Source organism: Typopeltis vanoorti, chromosome 12, assembly GCF_054136105.1.
Source record: "Typopeltis vanoorti isolate ZY-2024b chromosome 12, IOZ_Tvanoo_1.0, whole genome shotgun sequence".
NCBI classification, from domain to species: domain Eukaryota; kingdom Metazoa; phylum Arthropoda; class Arachnida; order Uropygi; family Thelyphonidae; genus Typopeltis; species Typopeltis vanoorti.
The window spans coordinates 131,569,654-131,597,203 of record NC_143560.1 but is presented as its reverse complement, the minus strand read 5'-3'; the positions used below and the strand labels follow the sequence as shown (position 1 = coordinate 131,597,203).

General features: G+C 36.9%; 1 protein-coding gene across 1 annotated transcript in view; it reads right to left on the bottom strand.

Annotated features, from left to right (window-relative positions):
* LOC150101230 (MAM and LDL-receptor class A domain-containing protein 2-like) overlaps positions 1-27,550 on the bottom strand; it is a 1,363,156-nt gene that overhangs the window by 903,173 nt on the left and 432,433 nt on the right. Inside the window, exons 18-19 of the mRNA XM_090402193.1 lie at positions 16,224-16,439; positions 8,470-8,606 (exon numbers count right to left, since the gene is read on the bottom strand). Of these exons, the coding sequence (XP_090258319.1) occupies positions 8,470-8,606; positions 16,224-16,439 (353 nt within the window). The remainder of the gene's footprint in view (positions 1-8,469; positions 8,607-16,223; positions 16,440-27,550) is intronic.

Below are 27,550 nucleotides of genomic sequence, written 5' to 3'. Positions count from 1 at the left end.
AGAATTTTGTTTCATATGCCAACTACGAGTAATCTCGTATCACTCCCATCTTCAAGGTCACTACGAGTAATCTCATAGCCGGCTTATCAGATCGAATTTTGTTTCATATGCCAACTACGAGTAATCTCATATCACTTCCATCTATATATTACATGTGCTGACGCCAGTGTTTATTGCGTCTAGTTCAGTTTTAGTTTCTAGTCTCTAAGAACCTTCAATTTCGCCATGACCAGTAAAAGAAAACTTATTGATATAGAAGTAGAAGCTTATGCTAATATGAGCGATGATGAATTTCATGAAATATTGGTTCCAATTCCGAAGATGATCCTACAGATGACTCTAGCGGTGACTCCGATGATGAAGAAACTTTTGAAGATGAAGTTAGCAACCAGCCAAATACATCAACATCAACTTATTGGGAAAATTCAGAAGAAGAGCCCCACAATTTGACTTTGTTGAAACTGCAGGTTTTAAAATTGACACTGGAAATTTCAGTATCAAAAGGTTAGTTGAACTTTTCTTTTCTGAAGATTTTCTCACAATTTTAGTAGAACAAACCAATTTATATGCTTTACAAAATAGTGAGGAAAGCCGAGTTTAAAATTGATTTACAAATTACGATGTTATACTACGGATTAACTCGCACTTGGCATACGAGGTTTGTAATCGACATACGAGTATACTTGTAGTTGGCTTGTGAAGCTCATATACGAACTACAAGTATACTCGTAGTTGGCATCTGAGGCATATACACAATATACTATATTTTAGTTGAAACTATTTCTCTTCTACCAAGTCCCCAGACATGCTCTCCGCTTTATTCAGAATCCAAGGGTCCAAATTAAGGTAATTATACAAAGGGATAACTCGTGTTTGGCATAGGAGGTCGGTAAATCGACATACGAGTATACTCGTAGTTGTCTTGTGAAGCTCATATACGAACTACAAGTATACTCGTAGTTGGCAGCGAACGTGTTAATGTATCTCCTTCAAATTCCAGTGACCAATGAATACAACAGTCCACATGTAGGCTGATCACGGCTAAATGGAAGATGGATACAAGGTTGAAAATGTGATTATGGCAGGACAAAGTGATGGAAAGTTGGGGATGAGACTTGTATGAATGACAGTCAAAAAAAAAAGATACTGTTGGAAGTTTATTTTCCACTTGATTAGACTATAATAAATTTAGTTTAATCCTTTATCCAAGTGCAAGCAAACAAAGTTTGCACCTGAAGTACCTTCAGGACTGAGGCAACTCGTAATAAAGGTCGACCAAGCTCTCATCACTCCTTGTCTCAGTATCTCCCATAATTAAAATGACATCCTCATCATTAGCCCAACTGTCCAGTTTGCTTAAAATACTCTTGCAGGACTACCACACCTGCATTACTACTAATAACCCTCCCCAGCTCATATCATCTGCAAATAACTGAATATCCCCATACAATTCATTTAAAATGTCATTGATATAAATGTTGAACAATACAAGTCACAACTGCGAACCCTATGGTACCCCACTTGTAACCTTGTACCTCCTTGAAACTGTTCCCCCATACTCTCTGATACCTCTCAGATAACCAATCCCAAATCCAGTTGACTAAATTCGTATCTAAACCAATGTAATGCAACTTAAATATCAGTTTATCATGTGGTATCCTGTCAAATGCCTTTGTAAAATCCAAAAAAATTGCATAATATGACTTGCTATGATATGACATAATATGAAGGGTGGTAGCAGACTGGAAGTGTCAAATTATAGACCAGTTTGTTTTTCATTAGTAGTTGTTAAGATTTTGGAGAAATTAGTAAGGGGCCAATATGCAGCTTTGGGCAGATGATGATAATGTTATCTGTGAGAGGCAGCATGCATATTTTAAGGTGCACTCTTGTTTTAGTAATCTGATTACCTTTTATAATAAAGTGATAAAAGCGGTTGATGAAGGGAAGGGTACCCAAGGATCTTTCCCTTGGCCAAACTTTCATTGAAAAGCCCAGTCAATGGATCTACCAGTACTTTAGCATATTTTCTCAAAACCTGTGGCAAAATTCCAAATTCCATCCAGTCCCACTGCTTTATTGACATCCAGAGTTTTTAGCTTTAAATGTTTTTATTTCAGATTTTTAGAATTTAGAATTTTAGATTTTTTAGGATTTTCTTTGGATCTTAGGATCTAAAATTTCTTAGGATTTTCTTTGGATCTCAAGGCCAATCTCTTCTCATATTCCAGTTTTGCCTTCCTTACCATACTAGTCACACTCCTGGCCTAACTCTTATATTCTTAATGCATCTACTCGCCACTCCTTTCTCTAATTCTCTTCCATAACTCCTTTTTAACCTGCATTTCCTGTTTGATATTGTTTGTCATCCACTTTATACCAAATTGTATCATCTTCTTCAATCATGGTATACAGCTTACTATTTCTGCTAATAAATATTCCTTCACAATTTCCCAAGCACTAATAATCTCTCGTTCTTCCAATTCCTCCCTCCATGGAACTGCCCCAAGGTGATATCTAAGACTATTATAATCAGATGCCTTATAATTCAACATACATTCCTTTCTCTTTCATAATCCTGTTTATGTTTATTATGTCTATTCATCTTCAAAGTCAAAACCACAATGTCACTCTCTCCAACTTGTGGCAGAGATGCCATCTCAGTTATAGTCAGATCTTTGGATACTATGACTAAATCTATTTAAAAACTCTTCATCCTCATGCTCCTTCTACTATACATGTTGCCAAAGACATTTGTACCTCCAGAAATTCCATTCCCTTACTACTTCATGCAGTTTCCTCTTTCCAATTTATATTATTATAGTTAGTTACATCACCTATAACAATCATTTTTGTTGCACTTGCCAAGTTCAACTACCTAAACATCTCTTGCTCATCACCCTGGCTTGTTGCAAAACCCCACTAAATATCCTGTCTGTCCCATATCTACCTCACACCATATGCTTTCAAAACCATTAGTGCTACTGCTCTCCAAATCCTTGACAATGAATAGGACATAACTAATCACATATCATAAACAGTACTCCATCTCACTTTCTCTTCCTATCCCACCAAAAAATGCTATACCTTGCTAGTTGTACTTCTGTGAGTATATCATCTTCTGTCAACCATGTCTCAGAGTTTCCAATAATCTGTGGACTGGCTAATGCTATCACCACTGCTAATTCATCTCCTTCATTCTGGATACTCCTGGCATTAGTATCAAGACTTTTTCACTATTTCTATACCCATTATTCCCTCCAGACTCTATGGATTCAGCATTACATTGTGTATTTTCCCTTTTCCTGAGCAACCATTCTCACAAGAGGCTACCCCGGCTACTACCCACTCTGATAATTCTATAGTTTCCCTGCATTAACTCACTGACTTGTTTAGAGAACCACATTCTCTCCAGATAGCTACATCCTTCCTCATTCAAATGCAAACTATTTCTCGCATATACAGTTCATTTTTGTCCTCAAATGCCCTCCAAACACCCAGATAATCCAAGCCTCAATTTTTTCACATTTTGGCTATTATACTATTCATTACTGATACTTTTCTTTGCAGCTCTGCATTATTATTGTTATTATTATGTAACACCTCCAGGGAGTCAAAAGACTCATTGAGGGAGAACATCTACTTTACAACTCTCTGTCTCCACCAATCACAACTACCTTCAACATCTACACCAATGCCATCTACTGCCAACCATAACCACTAGTAGTTTCACAGACAATCACACAATTATCATACCTGGGCAACACACTCATTATGTTCCCTCTCAGTGTTCTGCCCTACAACCCCAAGCATGTACCTCATATCTCCTGCCACTCGATTCACACTGCCTCTCAAATCATTTGTGTCGACCCTCACAATAATCTTATCCTGCTTTCTCCTCACTTAATTGCCACAGTCACAATATCTATTGTTCCTACAGGCAACCACTCTTCTGGCATTCTACCGATATGAAACCGTCCAGATAGTTTTTTTTTTTTGTTCATGTACAATGGATTCGATGGTTCATTGAGTCTCCATACATCACACCAGTTACCACTCTGTTGCTTCCTTGCTCACATGCATCCCTCACTATCTCTCCTCAAAATCTTTCTTGTCTTGTTCCTCCACTTAAATGTTGTCCTGTCATCTCTCCATCCCTGGTTCCACACTGTCTCAACCTTCTCTCATTTTCTCTTTTACTGCTTCTCCTATTTTCTCCCTTATATCATTTTCATAACTCTCTCTCCTCACTCCTACTCTGATTCACTTTACATTCATTGTTTCCTGTCTTCTAATCTCTTCTTTCATGCTTCTCAACTCATTCCTGATATGTTCCACTTCTTCTTTCATTGTATCTCTCTCTCTCTCTCTGTAAGCTACCTATTCTTACTCGACATTCATCCTCCTAATCAAGACCATATTTCAAAACTTCATGATGTTTCCAACTTACTACACTTCTTACTTTTATGTTTTCATTCACATTCCACTCATTTTCCTCAGCCTCTATCACAATGGTGGTCTCTTACTGTCGATATTGACCTATATTCTGACATAACACTGCAGAGGTCCATTTTGCTAATTTTAAAATTACAAACTTCTTTCCCTTTTCTACATTTTATGGAGATATAAACTTCTCGATCTCTCACCTGCCACATTTTTAACTGCTGGGATATGTACATGCCAGAAGCACCATTTAAGGACTACATTTTGCAGAGCATACTGCAGGATGCTATGCAAAATGTAGTATGCTGAGCACAGCAGACTACAGGATTATGTGGAATGTGGTGTTTGGTAATAAGCCATTGGTAAACTGAGCTACAGCTGCCACTATTATTTAAACACTGCATTGAGAATACTAACAACTATAATGAAATATTATGTTCTTTTAAGTACAAATTCCCCACCTGCAAACTACCCGCTATACGTATATGGTATATCTAGCTTAAATTCCCCATAATTTAAACTAAAACCTTTAATAATAATGAAACTTATCTTTATAATAAATTTAGTTTAATCCTTTATCCAAGTGTGAGCAAACAAAGTTTGCGCCTGAAAGTATATTCATGACTGGGGTAAGGTAGTGCAACACCAGAGCGACTCCTTGCAAAGGTGGAGCAAGCTACTAACACTCCTATCTCAGTATCTCCCCTAATGCAAAGCACATCCCTTGCGGATATGTATAATGTTATGCATTAAGGGAATTGCCACTACCCAGACTAGTTTCGACCTTTATTGAGGTCTCTTCAGCGGGAGCCAGGCCCAAGTGGAGATACCAGCCAGAAATATTAGCAGGTCATCTCTACCTATAGGAGAAAAATAGGAGAAACTTATTTATGTTTTTTGGCTGCCATGGAACATGTCTGACTATAATGCTTAGTGTAGGTTTCTCATGATGAATCTTGCAACCACATGGAGATACGCATATAATAGTAATAATAATAATAATATATCATCATCATCAAATTCCTGCTATGTACCCTCAAGGGGTGTACAGGATATGATAGTACTATATGAAAAAAATTACATTATTACTAACTTCCTATCTACAATTTTCCTCCACATCAGTCTGTTACTTGTCAAGAATCCAACATTATCAGATCTTATATTTCTATCGTCTAAGGCACTTTGTACTGTATCAATCCGCCTACATCTTGGTCATCCTCTGGGTCGTTTTCCTGCCAACTTGGCAGACAACACTTATTTCGCTTCTTCGCTCATTCTGTTTAAGTGACCATACCACCTGAGATTAGCTGTGCTAATGCATTTCTGGATGCTGCCAATGTCTAGTTCTTTCCTAATATCTTCGTTTTTAATATGATATTGCCTCTAATCTTTCTCAGGACTCTCATATCTGTAGTCTCTAGTCTTTGGTCAAGTGTTTTACTTCTGACCCAGCTTTCAGATCCATAAGTGAAAACTGGTTTGAACACTGTCTTGTATACAGCTAATTTAGTGTTCCGACTAATTTATCTCTTATTCCATATGAATTTATTCAATTGACTTCCAACCATACCAGGTTTGATGATTCTGTTGTCTATTTCTATATTGAATTTACCATCTTCACTAAAAATCGTGCCTAAGTGGCTGAAATGTTTTACTTGTTCCACAGGTTCTCCATTCACAACACAGTTGACATTTTCAATGATTCTGCCTATTTTCATTGTCTTTTTATTTTTATTGCTGACCTTCATACCATGTCTATTACAACAGTTATTCAATTTAATCAGAGAATCTTGCAGACTTGTAGCAGATTTATTTAGAAGTATAACATCATCCGTATAAAGCAAAGAGCTGACATTAACATCTCCAATTTTGATATCATGTTTAATACCACTTTCCTTCATAATGTGATCTATATAGATAATGAATAATAGAGGGGATAATGTACATCCTTGTCTACCACCAGATTTAAAATTAAACCATCTTCCTGTACTTCCTTCAATTCTAACTGCTGACTTACAACTCAAATAAAGACTAAGTACTGATTGATATACTGCCCCATTGACACCATATAACTGTAGCATATTGAATAGCTTCTCTCTTGGCACCTTGTCATATGCCTTTTCCAAATCAACAAAACTTAAATAAATCTTTGTTAAAACAGATCTTTGCTATATTCCCATGTTTTCTCGACTATTTGTCGTAAAGTGAAGATCTGATCATCCTGAGAGCCTTTATTTGGCCTGAATCCAGCTTGTTCTTCACCCAGCTTTTCTTCCACAATTCTTCTCAATCGTTTCTCAAGTATACTTGCATAGATCTTGCCAGGAACACTTAGTAGTGAAATACCTCTGTAATTCTCACATTCAGTTCTATTTCCCTTTTTATATATGAGTACTATGAGAGCTCTACTCCAATCATCGGGAATTCGTCCCTCTGTCCAGGCTTTCTGAAATATGCAGTGCAGCCACTGAAAGACTTTTATACCACCATACTTCAGCATTTCTGGTCTAATATCATCTACCCTGCTGCCTTTCCACATTTTAAGCCTTTGATGGCTTTTTCTACTTCAAGTATGGATATGTATTCCGGACTGCATGGCTGGTCAGTGGTTTTTACTGTGCTGTCATCACTGCTTGTTTCATTTAGCAGTTTTTCAAAGTAATTACTTCATACTTGAAGGATATCTTTTTCTTCTGTTTTCATGTCACCTTTATCATCTCTAACTCCTTTTACAGCACTTTTTCCTCCATTCCTAAGCTTCTTCAACAACCTCCAGAATATTTTGCCACCTTCTTGATATTTATTTTCTATATTCTTGCCAAAGTCTTCGCATGACTTTTGTTTGGCTAGTTTTACACAGTGTTTAGCATTCTTGCATTTGTCTCTGTATTCTCTAAGAGCACAAGCTGACTTATTTGCCAGGAACTTTTGATATGTGTTCTTCTTTTCCTTCATTGCCTCTTTAACTTCCTATGTCCACCATGGAGTTCTAATTTTTCTATCCTTGCAGACAACTTCACCACATGCCTCTCTGGCAGAATCAATCAATGTTTTCTTCGGAGTTTGCCACTGAATCTCCAAGGTTTGATCCCTGTTCTCAAACTCTTTCATTTTTTCTTCAATAATCTTTGTGTATTTTAGTCTACAGTTCACATCTGAGAGCTGCTCAACTTTTATTCGCTTTAAAACTTTCTTACATGTCATTCTTTTCAATATGAAATTCAATTTTATCCTGCTCAAGACTAAATAGTGATCACTTCCAATTTCAAATCCTTTGTACACTCTGGTGTCCTGCACCAGGAAGAAAACATCACTATCAACAATAATATAGTCAATGAGACTTTTCTTATTCCTTGCCTCTTCTCACCATGTGAATTTGTGTACATTTTTATGTTGGAACATGGTGTTAGTAATAACCAGTCCATGTCCTGAGCAGAAATCCAACAGGTATTTGCCATTATTATTAGCTTTGCTCTTTCTTCCAAATATTCCCAAAACATTTTTTTATGTCACACAATCACTTCCTACTCTGGTATTTAGATCCCCAACATGGAGGACCAACTTTTCCTTTTTCATTGTGTCAGTTGCTTTCTCTAAAGCCTCAAAAAATTCCTCCACTTCTACCTTAGTAGAATCTTCTGTGGGACCATAGGCACAAATAAGTCTCATTGTCCGGTTCCCCATTCTCATATTTGCCCACATTACTCTACTTGAGACTGCCATTCAAGAAGATTAGCCTCGTATTTTGTGTTGAATACTATGGCTACTCCTTCTTTTCCTTGATTGTCATTGCCTGAATATAACATTTTGTATTTATTGCTCAGAAAGATTTCACCAGTTTTTATCTTTTTTGTTTCAGTTATATATATATATATATATATATATATTGTATAATAAAAATTCAGAATTATGGATTTATTTCAGAGAATAGAGGCATGGAAATTCATGACAAAAAAAAAAAAAAAATTAGAATTGTAGTTATAATTCAAGAAAAATTAGGAATGGCTAAGCTAAACTATTTCATACCTGATATGAAGATGGTAATCCAGTTATACTTTTTTGAAAAAGTTTCCACTGACCTCCTGATTCATCTTGGATTGTACCTACTATAATTATTTTATCATTTGAATGATCCTTGTAACTGACATCAATTTTGCCTGTACCTGATATAAAATTTAAAAAAATAAAAATAAATAAATAATATTATTTTCTTGGGATATATTTTTAGTACTGTATTAAATTCAGGAAATTATAATTTAACATACTTCATGATTATAGAATGATAAATAAGAATCACTGCATGGGATGAAAAAAATAATATTTATTATTCTTTTATTATCATTATTATTTACATATACAAGGGCAGTGATGAAAGTTCTGATAAGCACCTAGAACAAAAAAATGATATTAAAGCAACTCATTAAACCACAAGAAAGAACATATCTTAAAACCCATTACCCCATGTTTCATCAAATTGTAATAATTTGTTCTTTTTCTTTTAGGGTATATAAGATGTAAAATCAATTAATTTTTGTTCTAGGTGTTTATCAGAACCCCCCCCCCCCAGTATGTGTGCGTGTGTGAGATTGCAATGATGAACATTGTATGCAATAGTGTATAGCTCTCTCAATGAGTCTTTGATTCAATGGAGTTCCAATTTTTTTTTTTTGACATAGACAAATTTATTGACCTCATCACACATACATGATATTTACAGATATACAATTCAAGGTACTATCACATTTTCTGTTCAGTACAATTATTCCGTTCAGAAGGTTAAGTAAATAACATTATACAGTAATCTCTCGATTAGTGCATCATTTTTTTTCGATACCCAAATTCGATTAGTGCACCTATATACATCTTAAAAATAAATGTTACAGATTTTAAATATTTTCTACATTTTTATGGCTAACTATTTTTAAAAAATCACTCACTAGAATGAAATAATTTAGTTACTGATTTAAAACATTTTACAAAATTATTTTTAATTGCATACTACACTACTTCCATATACATACACTATGTATACTATGTTCCAAATTTTTACCGCCAAAACTTTTGTCATCTACTATAGTATGCTCAGAGATTCGAGACCCTTCGATACTTCTGTGCATGTCGCAAAAAGGAGAATCCATTCCGATAATAGAGTAATCAATCCATCTTCTGGGATGAGTTGTTTATTATTACACGTTGGAAAATTAAGTTTAATTTTAACAGGGTCAGCCTCTAAGCAGCAATGCTTAGAGGCTGACCCTGTTGAAGAGAGAAGCAGTAAAATTTGCAGAAGAGTAGAAGAAGCAATAGGGCCATACCGTCGGTTGTATGAAAAGATACAAAATGCCCGCAAAACTTCCTTAGCTCAATTCTTTGTTAAGAAGTAGAATAATAAAATTTATATTCTGAATATGTTTTATTGTCTTTCAGGTTCATGCTTTTCCTTTAACTAGGCCCTGAGACATACCTTAATTCTTTTATAAAAAAATTAAGGTTCAAAAAGAAATTTGAGGAACGAATTATGCTTTTTCCCATAGGTTATTATATTTGATTAGTGCGTTTTCGATTAATGCACCTGTTTTAAAGAATGCATTAGGTGCACTAATCGAGGGATTGCTGTATATGTGTTCATAAATATTAATTATAATAATGTATTTAACATTTTTTTCACATGCATATTTACAATGATTTGAATATGCTAAGAGTGATCTTTTTAATTTTAACAATATTGGTTATGCAATAATTTTATATAAATATACACAACAATGACAGTAATAATAATTTGTTTGAGTAGCATTTCTGCTTTCTTCCTTGAAGCTTCTGTGAGCTTATCTGAGGAAGATTATAAATGGCAGTGGTTTCATGGTTTTGTTTCGTACCTATCACGAGCCGTGTATACATACAAATATATATATATATATATGCTTAGTTCTGGTAGTGTGTAGAAGTGAGTGCATGTGCCCACAGATATGCACTGTTTGAGTACAGTTTAACTTTTTTGAAAAAGGAGGAGGGGAGGATTGGATTTGGATATGTCATGTTAGTGTCCTTGTAATGGTGTTTGAGAAGGATTTGTTATAGGTTTGTGTGCGTGTGTGTGTGTGTGTGTGTGTTTCAGAGAGAGAAAGACAGATTTCTCTCTGATTTTCAGTCTCACTATAATATCTATATAGCACCTGTTTCACCTAGGTTTCTGTCGTCAAATGGCAGTTTGTTTATCATGTCAGGTATGTAGAAGTTTCGATTGGCTTTCCCGTAGTGATTATTATACTTCTATGATATGTAGTTTGTTGACTGTTGTCTTGTATCTGATATGTTTTTCTGGTTACTCTGTAGGTTAGATTGAAGTAATGTTTCAGTAGAGGTGTAAATGTTTCAACTTAAATATTTTGTGTTTCATCCTTGCTGAGAGCATAAATGTGGGTGGTTTTCTTATTATTATTACCCAAGATCCCATGGAGTCAAAGATGCTTCTAGTCCTTTTATCAAACACACAGCTCATCATACCATGCTTGAAACACACTCATATTCTCTGCAGACACCACTCTCTCAGGCAAGGCATTCCAATCATTCATAACTCTGCATGAAAAAAACCTGCTTCTCACTCCCTTACTAATACCCTCCTTATACAGCTTCCAGGGATGACCTCTGGTTCTCAGCTGATCTCCCACTATTTTCTGTAGAACCTCTCCAGCATTGATCATATAACTTGTAGGTCTCTATCATATCTCCCCTCCTCCTCCTCATATCCACCAGACTCTGCAAGCCACATTTTCTCAATCTTTCCTGATACTCTATATTCCAGAGGTTAGAAACCACTTTAGTCAGTCACCTCTGGACCCCCTACAACATCTCTTCATCCTTCTGAAAACCAGGTGACCAAATCTGGTCACAATAGTCCATGTGTGGCATAATCAAAGCTTTATACAATGGAATAAGAACCTACTTCTACAAGTCAGTGTCCTACAGATCATTCCCAGAAGCCTTTGTATTGTCTTCACAATTTTATCTCATTCTCTCCATGAAGTCACATTCACAGGATTGAAACACCGTCATGAACTGCTCATTAAGTATCTCCGCCACACATTCTGCAACAGCTGTCTTTATACCATTTTCTCCAATCAATGTCATCCTTCCATAATATTCTTTATTTTGCTGGCTACATATTGAAGAACTCCTTAGGATTATTTCTGGCTTCATTAGCTAACTGCTGTTTATACCTCTCTTTAGCTACCCTCACCAACCAAGTCACCCGCCTTGCCTGGTCTTTGTAGTCCTCATGAAATTGGTTATTTCCACTTCTCTTATGCTGCCTCTACAATGCCCTTTTTCTCTGTATTGAGTGCTTAATCCCTTTATTCATCCATTTCACACCTACCTTATTTAATTTTGTCATCCTTGGAATACATTTAGACATTGCATAGACTAGATAGTTTTTGAAAATCCCCCAAGCTGCACTGATCTCTTTTCCAGCTAACTCCTCATTCCATGCAACACCTGCAAGCTGTCTCCTGAGCTCTTCATAATCACCCCCCACACCACCACCACAACTTGTAGTTCCACATATACCCTTTTCTTACAGAGGTCCTCATGCTACTGGCAACCACCCAGGTACTCATGGTCACTCTCACCAATTGGTGGGTGATTTGACACTTCATTTATAATTATATTCTCTGATGAGATGACCAAATTCAAGACCCTCAATCCTCATGTGCTGTCTGAAATAGTTTACCCTCAAAAACTCAAGAAATTCATTTTCTTTACTTCCAGTTGCTATCTCATCATTCCAGTCTGTATTGCCATAATTAAAATCACCCATAATGATTGATCTTTTCTTATTTGCTTTGACAATTGATTATATATTTCATAGTCACTACCATCCACATTTCCTTGTCTATAACAACATCCCACCAAGTATTTGATTCTATTCACCTCTATCTCACACCATACTGCCTCAAAACTACTGGCACTATTTCCCTCTTGCATCTCTACTTTGTATGGAAATAACTCTTTCTCTATCATCAATAGCACTCCCCCTCCCGTTTTACCACTTCTATCCTCACGAAACACATCATATCCTTCCATCTCTATTCCTGTCAGGATATTGTCCTCATCTAACCATGTCTTACTTATTCCAACAATTTTTGGGTGAACAGACTCAATTGGAACTCTTTGTTCCCCAAATATCAGTATTACCATTTTATTTTATGATGATTGTAATCTGTTAAGTTTGTAGTCTGCACAGAATGAGTATGATGTAATTGTATATCTTAAAATGATTTTGCATAATGCTTTATAGATTGGTATTTTTATGTGTGTAGGTGCAATGTCTTTTAATTGATATAGTTTGCTTGCTGTTATCCTGAATTTGCTGTGTAGATATGGCTATTCCAATTTTGATCAGCATCAAAGTGAAGTCCGAGATAGCATGTTGTTTTTGCCTATATGATGGTTGTGGTTTTAGGATCAGTGCTTTGTGTAGAGGAGGTTGGATTTAGGATAGTGAGATATTTATTTTATATGGGTGGGGGCTGGGTATTTTTGAACATCATTAGCTTTGTTTTTTCGGGATTTATATATATTCTATTTTCAAGTAGACAGTTAGTGATCAGATTGATGTTGTGTTGCATGTAAGCAATATCTGCATTGTTGTGAATGGATACTATGGTTATGCCGTCTGCATATTGGAAGATTTTACTTTTTAGGGGAAGATGGCTAATATCATGTGTGTATATGTTAAACAGAATTGGAGATAGAAGAGCTCCTTGTGGTGCTCCATAGGTTACCGGTATCTCTTTGCTCTGCACTGATCCTATACATGTGATGTGCTTTCTGTTTTCGCGTATGCTTTGAACCACAATAGTAGACGACCTCTGGTCGTCTATTCCTGTAGTTCAAAGCCTTCTTGTGGTTCCTGTGTCTTCATCAGAGATATTAGCTAGTTTAGAAGTAGTTTCATTATTTACCAAAGTCTCTGTAGAAGGATCAATAGAGATTGTTAAAAACTTATATATCATTTAGACATTATACATCTCTTCCATCACTGCCTCAAATCTTCATTAGTTAAAATGCTACTACTAAATATATAGTCTGGCAATGGGTTCACCTTTATCACCTCTGATCACCAACTTATACATAAAAAAACTTCAGGGAGTAGCTATAGCATGGGCAACTTTAAAACCACATGTCTAGTGGAGATATGTTGATGACAACTTTATCATTTGGAAACATATCCACAAAGACCTTGAAGATTTTGTATATTTTCTAAATAATCGATATCTGAAAATCAAATTCACATTGGAAGGATGGAAAGATGGAAAGAAAAGGATAGAAAATTACCACTCTTAAACATCCTTATCAACAAAAGACATTGCTGGAATATTATCATTAAAAGTGTACAAGAAAGAAAATAATACAGAAAGGCACCTACAGGCAAGTTCATTCTATCACCCTCAACAAAATTAGGTATAATCAAAACCGTAAAAAATAGAGTTTTAAATATACTAAAAATGATGAAATCATATTTCGCCAGCCTCGTTGGCCGAGTGGTTAGTGTATCCGCTCTCCAGTCAAAAGGCTATGGGTTTGAATCCCACCGTGGGCATGGATGTTTGTGATTGTCTGTGAGAGTACTAGTGGTGGTAGTCGGCAGTATATGCCATTGGTGTTAGATGATGAAGGTTGTGGAGCAGTGAGACATAGAGTTGTAGAGTAGATACCCTCCCTCAATGAGTCTTTGGACTCCCCGGAGGACTCGCTAACAGTAGCATATTATTATTATTATTATGTGACGCCTCCAGGGAGTCCAAGGACTCATCGTGGTAGGGCACACTACTCTACTTCGTTAAATACATCTCATCCTCTCCAGTACTAATTAATTCTCCAACTACTACTATCAATGCCATCTGGTAGTCAGCGGTAGATGGTGTTGGTGTGAGATGATAAAGGTTGGTGGAGCAGTGAGATGTAGAGTAGATACCTTCCCTCGATGAGTCTTTGGACTCCCTGGAGGTGTGATGTAATAATAATAATAATAATATGAAAAGAAGAAATTCAAATCTTATTGAATCAGTTCCTCCCAAATGGTTTCTCAAAACAAGGAACTATAGAGTGTTATTTTTAATGAACCATTACTGGGATAAGCTAGAAATTTGTTCCATGAAAATTCACTGAAAACAGTTAATCGAAAGATGTAGATTGTCTTTCGATTATGTGAAACCTCCAAGAAATCCAAAGACTCATAGAGGGATGGCACCTACTCTACAACTCTCCATCTCCACCACTCAATTCACCAACTATAGTAAACAGCATGACTGACACGAATGACATTTGCCCACTGCCACCAGTAGCATTTTCACAGACAATCACAAACGTCCATGCCCACAGCAGGATTCAAACCTGCACTCTTTTGGCTGGAGAGTGGATATGCCAATCACTCAGCCAACCAGGCCAGTCATTGTCATTTGTTAAAAATTAATAATAATTCTTCAAAATCGAAATTTGATATCTATTGTAGTATAGTGGCTGTGTCATAGGTTGATTTGGCCGTCATTAAAGACCTTATGATCTCAAAGCCAAAATACATTTCTGATTGGATAATGAAACCCAAACTTAACTTTGGACTTTACTGTTCTTTTAAAGATTCTTCAATGAATTAGAGCATAGCATCCATTAATATTCAGCTTAATTTCTGTAATAAATTATCTCCTGCAGTTATTCCTATCATGTATTGAATAAAAATAAACCTTCATAATAAAGTGAACTTGAAATTGAGAGTTTTTATTCACAAGAAATGTGAAGTAGCCTGATCGGTGACTAAAGAAGTATACATTTTCATTAATTATGCTCAGTTTTTAAACAAAGTATGGTTTTCTGTAAGATTTAAGGATAAAACAAGGGCCCATCCCTGAAAGTTGTGTGACAGAGTGGAAAAAATTTAATGTTGCATAAGACTGCTGATGGTAAAACTGTAAGATATAATGGATCAAATGTACCGAGTCTAACCATGAAAGTTCTATAACAATAATGCAGTTATAATAATGTTGTGCTATTATAGATCAAATACATAAATATTTTTTGCAACAGCAGTCCATTTTAGTGAACATCAATGGCTGAGCAATTTTTCCATGCCTTTGCATTTACCATTTTTAGAATAGTTTTTAAACTCTGTCCAGGACTGCATTCAACAGTTCTTGGGAAAGAAGTATCAGCTGATCTTTCATAAATAACATGAAGCATTTGCTCCCACTTCACAAGGGAACATACCTGAGTAGTAAGTGTCTTTACTATATCATGCTGATATGGCTTGCCATCTACGTTAGAATGCACTGGAATTAATGGAGAACTAAATCGTATAGTTTAGAGTCCTTGAGCAAGAACTTTCTGTACAAGTTTCATTAGTTTGGTATAAAAAGCACCACTCACTGGAAGGTGTTTCAGCTTTGTTATTCCAAATTCTGCAGCATTCACTTCAACAAACTTTAGTGCCTCCTGGTTACCTGCAATTACTTGACATCCTGGAAAAAAGAAGTTTGCTACTGAACAAACAGGATTTTCTACACCTAATCTAGCACACCATTCCTGTGCAGAAAAACAAGCAAAACCTATTGTAGCATCAGCTTTATAAAATAATGTCATCATGCATTATTTATAGTAGCTCTGCTGCAGCTTGCATTGCTTCTCCTCTAATTTTCACCAGCCGTACATCCTCAAACGAAAAGGCTACAGCAAAAACCAATGCTGCATATTCCCCAACACTGAAGTCTGCAGTTGCAATACAGTACTGGAAGAATCAACCCTTAGTTTTTCAACAGCAGACAAAAATGTGACTAAAACAGCTGGTTGGCAACATACAGTCTTATCCGATTTTGATTTCAGTCCATTAAGACATAGGTCTAAAAGATCATATTTCAAAATATCACTCACTACTTCATATATGTCTTTTACATTTGGATATTCGATCAAGCTTTCTCCCATAACAACAAACTGAAAACCCTGTCCTGGACAAAAAACAACTGAAGTATTCTCAGGATTAATATTCAGTCACCAAGCATATTCTGCTTGACATTGTTGAGGATCGATAGTGGTTGGATATAACGGTGTAGTCCACATATTGCCCGACTTAGAAGTATCATCTTCAAATGTAGCAGTAATTTTTAAAAGATCATTAACGCTTCCATTAAGTAAATTAACAGCACAAGGCAACAACTGTTCTTCTGGAGGAGACTTTGTATTAGTTTTTGATAACTCATTTACTGAATCGGAACTGAATGAATATCTTTTAATTTTCCTTACAAATGCATTAATGTAATTTATTCATAAAGAATTTGCACTTCCTAATTTACTGCTAAAAGGTAATCTTATTCAGATATGACATGCCTGAGTTCTATATCTCTGTATTCAAATACATACTTTTATTTAGTTCTGTGATGTTATCCTTTGATAGGATAACATCACAGAAAGAATAGCAAATCCTACTTGTTGGTATTTTCATTACCCATACATTATTACAGAATAAATACAACAGCAGGATTTTCTTAACATACAAATTTTGATCTACCATCAATGTTACCATTTTCTTGCAAACTATTATCTAAAGGTGTTCAGTAATAATCTATCATTACTGAAGACAGAGGCAACATATTTTCTTGCTAACTATTATCTAAAGGTGTTCAAGGTGCATCTTCTCTCACCTCCTCTGTTACCACCTCCATCACAATATAACTAGCGAAATGTAGAAAATACATAACTAGCGAAATGTAGAAATAAAGCATCTTACATGTGAGGCAGATCAAAGATGCTGAAGGAAGAGTATTATGGAGGGATGTGGATGGACATAAGAAACAGATGGAAAATATACTTTGAGGGACTTTTGAATGAGGAAAATGCAAGGACTCACAGAGGAGATGGGCAGCCTTCTGAGGGGGATGGTGCAGAACATCAGTAGAATGGAAGTGACGGAGGCCATGAAGAGGATGAGGAATGGAAAATCGGTGGGCCGCGACAGAATTCCAGTGGAGGCATGGAAGGCACTGGGGGAAGAGGGAATTGACCTGCTGTGGGACCTGTTCATGAAAGTTTGCCAACAGGAAAATATACCCGAGGAATGGAGGTAGAGTACTCTTGTTCCCATCTACAAGGGTAAAGGGGATGCACAAGACTAAAAATTACAGAGGAATAAAGTTGATGTCCCACACAATGAAAATCTTAGAAAGGGTTCTTGATGGTAGATTGAGGAAGGAGGTGGAGATTGCAAAGGAACAATTTGGCTTCATGCCTGGTAGATCAACAACAGATGCTATCTTTGGGTTACGACAGATGATGGAAAAATATCGAGAGAAACAAAGGGAGCTACATCTGGTATTTATTGATCTGGAGAAAGCATACGATAGAGTGCCAAGGCAAGAAGTCTGGAGGTGTCTGAGGGAGAAGAAGGTGCCGGAGAAATAGTCAGGTTGGTGCGTGAAATGTACAGAAATGTGAAGACAAGTGTTCGGACCTGTTTGGGACAGACAAAAAGTTTTCATGTAACAGTTGGCTTGCATCAAGGGTCAGCATTAAGTCCATTTCTGTTTAATATTGTGATGGAGGTGGTAACAGAGGAGGTGAGAGAAGATGCACCTTGGACAATGTTGTATGCAGATGACATCTTGCTGTGTGTAGATTCAAGAGAAGAAGCGGAAATTAAACTGGAAAGATGGAGAAAAGTACTGGAAGAGAGAGGTATGAGACTGAGCAGAAGTAAGACAGAGTATATGTGTTGTACAGTGGGCAGTGGCGGCCAGGAGACAGATCTGGAGCTGGAAGGAAATGTCATCAGGAAGGTGAGAGACTTTAGATACTTAGGTTCAACAGTGGAAGAAGATGGAGGAGCTGAGAAGGAAGTGTGATGTAGGATGCAAGCAGGTTGGAGGAACTGGAGGGAGATGGCTGGAGTGTTATGCGATAAGAGGGGTGTCGATCAATCTGAAAGGCAAAATCTATAGGACAGTAGTGAGGCCAGCTATGACATATGCTATAGAAACTGTGGCCCTGAGTAAAAATAACATCAGCAGGATGGAAGTAGCAGAGATGAGAATGCTTAGGTGGATGTGCGGTGTGACCAGAAAGGATCATCTGAGAAATGACTATGTGAGGGGAACAGTGAAAGTTATGAACTTAGGAGCAAAAATACATGAGGCAAAGTTGAGATGGTTTGGTCATGCGATGAGGAGGGAGGACGAATATGTGGGAAGAAGGGTCATGCAGATGGATGTGCAAGGAAGGCGGAAGCGTGGGTGGCCAAAGAAGAGATGGAGGGAGCTGGTAGAAGAGGACTTGAAGATGAAGAACTTGGATGTGGTGACAGCCCAAGACAGGAAGGTGTTGAGGAGACTCATTACAAACAGTGACCCCACTTAAGTGGGAGAAGCTGCAGAAGAAGAAGAAGAAGACTGAAGACAGAGGCAACATATGTAAGTAGTCACTTGAGACGTAATAATTATTTTGTTGTATTTTAGAACAAATTTTCTGTAAATATAAATACAGCATCATTGTGTTTATAGTGATTTATCTCTAGACAACAAATTTCATTCTTCCTAATTTTTTCACAACAATGGTCAGATTGAAATTAAAACTGAGAAATTTAAATATAGATTAATATAGATCTTAACTATAAAATTCATTAAATTTCATCCAGCTAGAATGGAATTATTATTATTATTATTACATGACACCTCCAGGGAGTCCAAAGACTCATCAAGGGAGGGCACCAACTCTACAACTCTGTCTCCACCACTCATTTCACCAACTACAACAAACCGCAACTACTTTCATCATATATACCAACGCCATCTACTGCCGACCACCACCACTAGTATCTGCACAATCACAAACATCCATGCCCAAGGTGGGATTCGAACCCACAGCCTTTTGGCTGGAGAGAGGATATGCTAACCACTCGGCCAACCAGGCTGGCAATTATTAATATCAATTTGAAACTTCTTTAAGAAAATATTATTATAAAAGTGATCCAGTTGGAAGTAAAACTGAACCATGCAGACAACTTATTTGAATTCTAATAAGTCAGAGAGGTTATTGTAATATATAATTTTGACATTTTGTCCCTTTGTAGTTACAAATATAGTTGAACTGAAAACTGAAATGGTTCAACAATTTTTTGTAAAAATTTCAAATACCAAATCTGAGAAAAATTCATCCTATATAACTGGTGAGTGTGCAGAAGTCACATACAAATGCTACTAATATTAATAAAGCATCCATAGTTCAGTGGGTATAAATATAAACAAAACCCTTTAGTTGAAAGATTTTGGTTTAAATCTCGTCTATGACACGAATAATTATTATTAGCACTCTTCAACTGAAGGTGAGTTAGCAGGTCTCATACAAACTGGTTTCTCTGTTTCCTCAGGAAACAGAGAAACCAGTCCCATGATCACACAATAGGACACCATGTTCTTCTATAATTATTTCCTAGTAATGTAGGATTGCTATCCCACCAACCATTAGGTTGATGAGAGAGGATGATGAGGAGGAATAATAATAACCATTATTATTATTATTATTACTAGTAACAATAATAATAATAATGCACCTACTATTAATAATTATAATAATTAGTAGCAATAGGCACCTTTCAGAGTTCCATATGATAAAGTATCCATGTTGATATAAAGACTTTTTTACATAATCTTTTCCAGATTGTGTAAAACACACAGAAAATATAATACATATATTGACTAAAAGGAATATCTCTTTCTCAAAAAAAAAAAAAAAAAAGAAAGAAAAGAAAAGGAAACTTACTATGCACATCTAATATATATGAAGGGAATATCATGCTAAGCTTCAACTGCATCACTAGTTAATACAATAAAAACTGCGGTTCTTTTTAATAAATACACTACACTTCGTATATTTTATAATTCATTTTTCAATTAATAACAGTTCATTTGATGATTTGTAGTTTCGGCGAATTGTGATTTTTCGATGAATTGTTGGTTTTCGACAATTGCCTTTCGATGAATTGCTTTTTTGATTAACTGTTGTTCGATGAACTGTTTTTTTGATTTATGGCTTATTTGATTAAATGTTTTATTGAAAAATTGCCATTTGGTAAATTGTTGTTTGATAAATTCATATCCTTTCCTTCATATCCTTTTATATGAAGAGCTCAGGAGACAGCTTGCTGATGTAGCATGGAATGAGGAGTTAGCTGGAAAAGAGATCAATGTAGCTTGGGGGATTTTCAAAAACTATCTAGTAGATGCAATGTCTAAATATCAGAATGTTAAATAAGGTAAGTGTGAAATGGATGAATAAAGAGATTATACTTGCAATTACAGAGAAAAATGCATTATGGAGGTAGCATAAGAGAAGTGGAAATAACCAATTCCATGCGGACTGCAAAGACCAGGCAAGGCAGGTGAGTTGGTGAGGGTAGCTAAAGAGAGGTATGAACAGCAGTTAACTAATGAAGCCAAAAAGAATCCTAAGGAGTTCTTTCGATATGTATTCAGCAAAAGAAAGAATGATTATGGAAGGATGACATTGATTGGAGAAAATGGTATAAACAGCTGTTGCAGAAGTATAGTAGAGATAATTAATGAGCAATTCATAAAGGTCATCCAATCTCGTGAATGTGACTTCATGGAGAGAATGAGAGCAGTTGATGATGGGGAAGAGAGACTGACTGTAAGTGAGCATGAGGTGTATGGGGAGTTGAGAAAACTAGATGTAAATAAGGCTGTGGAACTTGATAATATATTACCACGTATTCTGAAGGAATGTGCCAGGGAGTTGACACCTGCCTTGACATATTTTTTTAATATGAGTCTTGCACTTGGTCAAGTTCCTAAAGATTGGAAGGAGGGCAAGATTGTGCCACTTCATAAAGGAGGTGATTGAACTCAAGCATCAAACAATAGGCCTATATGTGTGTCAGGTGTTGTGGTTAAGTTGTTGGAGAAGCTTGTGAGAACTAGGATCCAGATTTGGGTTGACAACTATGGTATTATCTTTGATGGACAGCATGGATTTGCTAAAGGGAGGTCATGTTTTAGTAATCTACTTACTTATTACAATAAGGTGACTGCTTCCATGGACAGAGTAGAAGGATACACAGTAATATACTTCGATTTTGCTAAGGTTTTTGATCGATTACCGCATGATAAGTTAATAGTAAAGATGGAGTGGATGGGGTTGGATATTAGATTGGTGCATTCAATTGGAGACTGGCTATCTGATAGGTATCAACAAGTTGTGTATGGGGGAGTGATATCCAGGAAAAGGAAAGTTGCTAGTGGTATGGCTTAGGGGTCTGTTTTAGGACCATTGCTGTTTAACTTGTATATTAATGATATTGGTGAAGATTTGGATGGAGATATTGAGATGTAATTTGCAGAGTCTGGTGGACAGAAGGAAGAGGGGGAGATATGAAAGAGACCTACAAGTTGGTAAAGGGTTGTTATAGGATCGATGCTGGAGAAGTTCTACTTCTACAGAAAATAGTGGCAGATCGGGGGGGGGGGGACCAGAGGTTATCCCTTGAAGCTGTATAAAGAGAGTGTGAGTAGGGAAATGAGAAGCAGGTTTTTTCATGAAGAGTTGTGAATGATTGGAATGTCTTGCCTGAGAGTGTGGTGTCTGCAGAGAATTTGAATGTGTTTAATGCACGGTATGATGAGTTGTTTGTTTGATAAAAGGACCTCCTAGATGAGTCTTTGACTCCATGGGGGTCTTGGGTAATAATAATAATAATAATGATAATAATAATAAATTGCCTTTTGATAAATTGTTTCGGACGAATTTTCTGGACACCCTAGAAATTAATTGCAAAGGCAGTGTATCATATCAGTACCATACATTGGCAATGCATCAAGAAATATTTCCCAAATGTTACAATTAATATTAAAAACACCAGAACAGTCTTCAAAGCAATTAACTTTAAAGTGTTAACCTTATGAAGCTTCTGAGGTTGCCCTAAAGACAAAGTTCCATTTTATAAACATCCTGAAGTATACAAGATTCTGTGCTCTTGTGAAAAGATGTAAGTAGGTGAAATTGGGAAGTTTCAAAATCCATAACAAAGAACATATAAGTGATGTTGAAAAAAATGGGAAGAAAAAAGTAAACTTGCAGCATTCATCTTTAAATTTAAAAAAATCACATGGTAAATCAGTAAACATCCTCCATGTCTTATATACAAGAGAATTGTTTTAACAGATTGTTCATTGGTCTTCCAAAGTTATTTGTTTAAAAGGCATGTTAAACAGAAACCAAGGAATGATCCTTCACCACATTTGGAAAGAATTAATATGTGTAAACATTTCAAGACCTCTCCTATGCCAGAAATCATATACTGAGAATCGCATAATTGAAGTACCATTACACGGTGCTCTACAGAGAAGTCAGTTGGTAATCAAGGGTCATTTCTGTAAACTGCACATTACAGTAGCTATCTTATGTGCATTTTATAGAACAATGTACATACTGCACAGAACATGACTAATGATACATATGATTAAACTATCATTCCATTCATTTCAATTTATAGAAACAGCGTCTCTTGAAATAGAATTGGGAATTTTTTTCTTGTTGTTGTATCAGTATATAGACAGAAGTGATATCAGCCAAAACATGTCAAGTAAATATATCTAGTGTTAATTAATAAAAAAAACATCTAATAGTTAAAATCTGGTTATTATTATTCATAGAATCAATGTATTTATTTTTACAAGCCACCACCGTGAAAAGCACCAAATTCTGGACATTATAATATTATTATAACGCCTGGTTGGCCGAATGGTGAGCGTATTTTCTCTCCAGCCAAAAGGGTGTGGGTTCGAATCCCACCGTGGGCATGGATGTTTGTGATTGTCTTTGAAAATACTAGTGATGGCTTTGGTGTAATCGCCATACGTTGTAGTTGGCGGGATGAGTAGTGGAGACAGAGAGTTGCAGGTTAGGTGCCCTCCCTCGATGAGTCTTTGGACTCCCTGGAGGTGTTGCATAATAATAATAATAATAATAATAACAACAACAACACAGGCCTGTGAAGGAAAAGTTGTCTGAGAAGTAATAATTGATTCTTATAGATTTTTAGGTGCTGAGTTTAGAAAAAAAATAGTAGAAAAATTCCAACACCCACCAATTTTACCCAATTTCTAATTTCATCGTTTTTATTTAGTAGTATTTGGATTTAAATTCAGCATATCGGTATTTATTTTCATTCTCCTTTATTTACAGCTAATTAGTTGTATAAGTGCTTTTTTTAAGTGCCTTTTTATGGTACATAAAGAAATTTCCACGAAACTTCTCATTCTTAAGATAGGACAGGAAGGGATTAATGCAGATAAAAGTGCAGGTGGCTACTTCATCGATTAGAGGTTGTTTATTGATTCCTCAAAAAGAAGCCTCAAAGCTGTGCTTCTCCATAATTATAATGGATTCTCTATTTAAATTCTCCATAATGCTAGAAGAGAGAATAGCAGTAGAGGAGAGGGAATGAGAGAAACCCATGGGAATGAAAGAAGAGGAGAGAATGGAAACAATAGGAGAAAGGAAATGGTAAGAGGTATAATGTATGGTGACTTAATGATCCGTGGTGTTCAAGATAGAATGCGTGAGGAGTGTTTGCCAGGAGGAACAATAGAAAGGGTGGCTATGGCAATTAAGAGAGGTGTAAGGGTGGATGAGATGATTGTGATGGTAGGAATGAATGACTTGAGTGCTAATGCAAGTCGGCAGCGAGAGATATGAGATTTTTACTTGAGACGGTATGGAAGAAGACACAGACAGGAAAGATAGTGTGCATGCTGCCTAGGTATGATAATGATGAGCTGAGCAGAAGAGCGGTAATATTGAATGGCATAATAGCGAGAATGTGTGACAAGAGAGGACTGGTATATGTGGATGCTTGGAGTGCAATTGAGGAAAGAGAGGAATTGTAAGCGAGAGACCGTTTACATTTGAATGAGGAAGGATGTAGGCATCTGGAGAGATTGCTGTTCTGAACGAGTCATTGTGTCCCAGGGAGGATGATAGCAGGGGGTGGCCTCTTGTGGGAATGGATACTTAGGAGAAGGGAGACGATGTCAGGTAACGCTGAGCCCAGCGGAGTCTAGAAGTGATGATGCTGGGTATAGAAACAATGGCATTTATATGCTTTATACTAATGCCAGGAGTATCCGGAATAAGGGAGAGGAATTGGTGGCGCAGATAGCATCAGCCTGGCCAAAAATTATTGGGATCACTAAGAAGAGGTTGACAGAAGGGGATATAATAAAAGGAATAGAAGTCGCTGGGTATAGCATTTTTCTTCAGGATAGGAGGCGAAAGCGTGGTGGTGGTGGTGGTGGGGTACTGCTTATGATAAGCGATGACCTATGTCCTCTAAGAGTGGAGGATTTGGAAGGAAGTGAGACAAATGATTTTGAGAGCATATGGAGTGAGGTAGAGGTAGGCAAGACAGGATATTTAGTGGGATGTTGCTACAGACCCAGGACCACGGAGGATGGGGACCAGGAGATGTTTAGACAGCTAAGTTTGGCAAGTGCAAGAAGAATGATTGTTATGGGAGATTTTAACTACAGTAGTATAAATTGGAGAGAGGAAGATGTATGTAGCAGTGGAATGGAATTTCTAGAATTCTTGAGGGACAAATATCTTAGGCAACATGTAACAGAGGGAACAAGCGGTTCAAGAGTTTTGGATTTGGTTATAGCATCAGAAGAGTTGATAATAACTGCGATGACATCTCACCCACCAGTTGGAGAGAATGACCATATGGTTTTGACTTGGAAAATGAATAGACATGCAGGAGTATCAAAGAGACGGGAACTTATGTGGAATTATAATGCAGGTGATTATAATAGTCTTAGACGTCAACTTCGGGAAGTTTCATGGAGTTAGAATTGGAAGGCTGGGATATCATTAGTGCATGGGAAATTGTGAAAGAATATTTGTTAGCAGCAATGGTAAGTTGTATACCACAAGTGAAGAAGAGAACACAATTTGGAGTAAAGTGGATGACAAACAATATTAAACAGGAATTGCATGTAAAAAAGGGGCTATGAAAGAGATATAAGGAGACAGGTGAAGAGAGGATGCATGAAGAATATAAGACACAGGCCAGAAGAGTGACTAATGTGGTAAGGAAAGCGAAACTGGAATATGAGAGGAGATTGGCCCTAAGATGCAAAGAAAATCCTAGGGAATTTTTTAGCTATGTGGCCAGTAGGAGGAGAAATGACTGTGGAAGAATGATATTGTGGGATAAAAATGGGAATAGAGTGAGTGATGCAGAGGACATAGTGGAATTGTTCAATGACCACTTTATTGGAGTATTTCATCCTAGAGGAGTCAGTTTTAATGCTAGAGGGATAGGACTAGTTCGAGGTCTGGAGGTACAGGAGGAGAGTGTGTTTCAGATACTAAGAACTCTGGATGTCAGTAAAGCTTTGGGACTGGATGGTATTTCACCACCAGTTTTGAGAGAATGTGCTAGGGAACTGACAGTGCCTTTAACCTGGCTTTTCAATGAAAGTCTGTCTTCGGCAAAGGGAATGGAAGGAAGGTAAGATAGTGCCATTGCATAAGGGTGGTAACAGACTGGAAGTGTCTAATTATAAACCAGTCTGTGTGTCATCAGTAGTTGTTAAGATCTCGGAAAAAGTAGTGAGTGCCCGTATACAGCATTGGGCAGATGAGGGTAATGTTTTCTGTGAGAGTCAACATGGATTTGTGAAAGGGTGCTCTTGTTTTAGCAATATGTTAGCCTTTTATAATAAAGTTACAAGAACATTAGATGAGGGAAAGGCATATACTGCAATTTTCTTAGACTTAGCAAAGGCATTTGACAGGGTGCCACATGATAAGCTGATACTTAAGTTGCAGCACATGGGTCTGGATGACAGATTGGTCGACTGGATTCAGGATTGGCTGTCTGATAGGTATCAGAGAGTTGTGTATGGTGGAGCAGTTTCAAGGAGACAGAAGGTTACAAGTGGGGTCTCACAGGGCTTAGTACTTAGACATATATTGTTTAACCTTTATATCAATGACATTGCCAGAGGATTGCAAGGGGATATTCAGTTGTTTGTGGATGATGCAAAGTTGGGAAGGATTATTAGTAATAGTGCAGATGTGATAGCCCTGAAAGAGGATTTGAATAAGCTATATAGATGGGCAAAAGGAATGGGGGTTTCAGTTTAATGCAGCAAAATGTAAGGTCTTGAGGTTTGGGAAACATCGATGGGATGCTGCATACTCTATGGGAGGAGTTATACTTGAGAAAGTTGGGGACACAAGAGATCTGAGGTTGATGATTGATAGAAACCTGAAGTTTAGGGGACATATTGCAAAGGTGGTGAAGGTAACACAGAGGATTGCTGCAATTATGAGAAGGACACTGATCTGCAGAGATAAGAGGGTTATCATTCCGTTGTATAAGTCTCTGATCAGACCACACTTAAACTATTGTTCTCAGATTTGGTACCCAGGATTTGAAGGGGATAAATTAACTGTGGAAAGGATACAAAGACGGATGACAAAGATGGTTTCAGGACTGTACAAGGATAGTTATGAGAATCGGCTGAGGAAATGTGGACTGCAGAGTTTGGTGGATAGAAGAAGGAGAGGTGATATGATTGAGACTTTTAAATTGTTGAGAGGTGGTTACAGGGTTGACACTGGGGAGTTCTTTCACTTGGTTGAACAGTGGGAAAGAGTGATGACAAGAAGCCATCCCTGGAAGTTACAAAAGGAAACTGTGAGCAAGAGGGTGAGGAAGTGATTTCTTTGCATGGAGGGTGGTTGAGCGTGGAATGCATTGCCTGATAGAGTGGTGAGGGCGAGAACAGTCAATGAGTTCAAGGAGTGGTATGATAGACTTTGTGTTTCTTAGGGGGGGGGGACCTTCCCTCAATGAGTCTTGACAGACTTTATGTTCTTAGGAAGGACCTCCCACGATGAGTCTTTTGACTGCATGGAGGCCTGAATAATAATAATAATAATAATAATAATAAAATAATAATAATAATAAGTATGCTTCAGTACCAGTAGCGTATTCTGTGAATTTCAAAGAATCATACAAAAATTTAGCCTTCATTCTCAG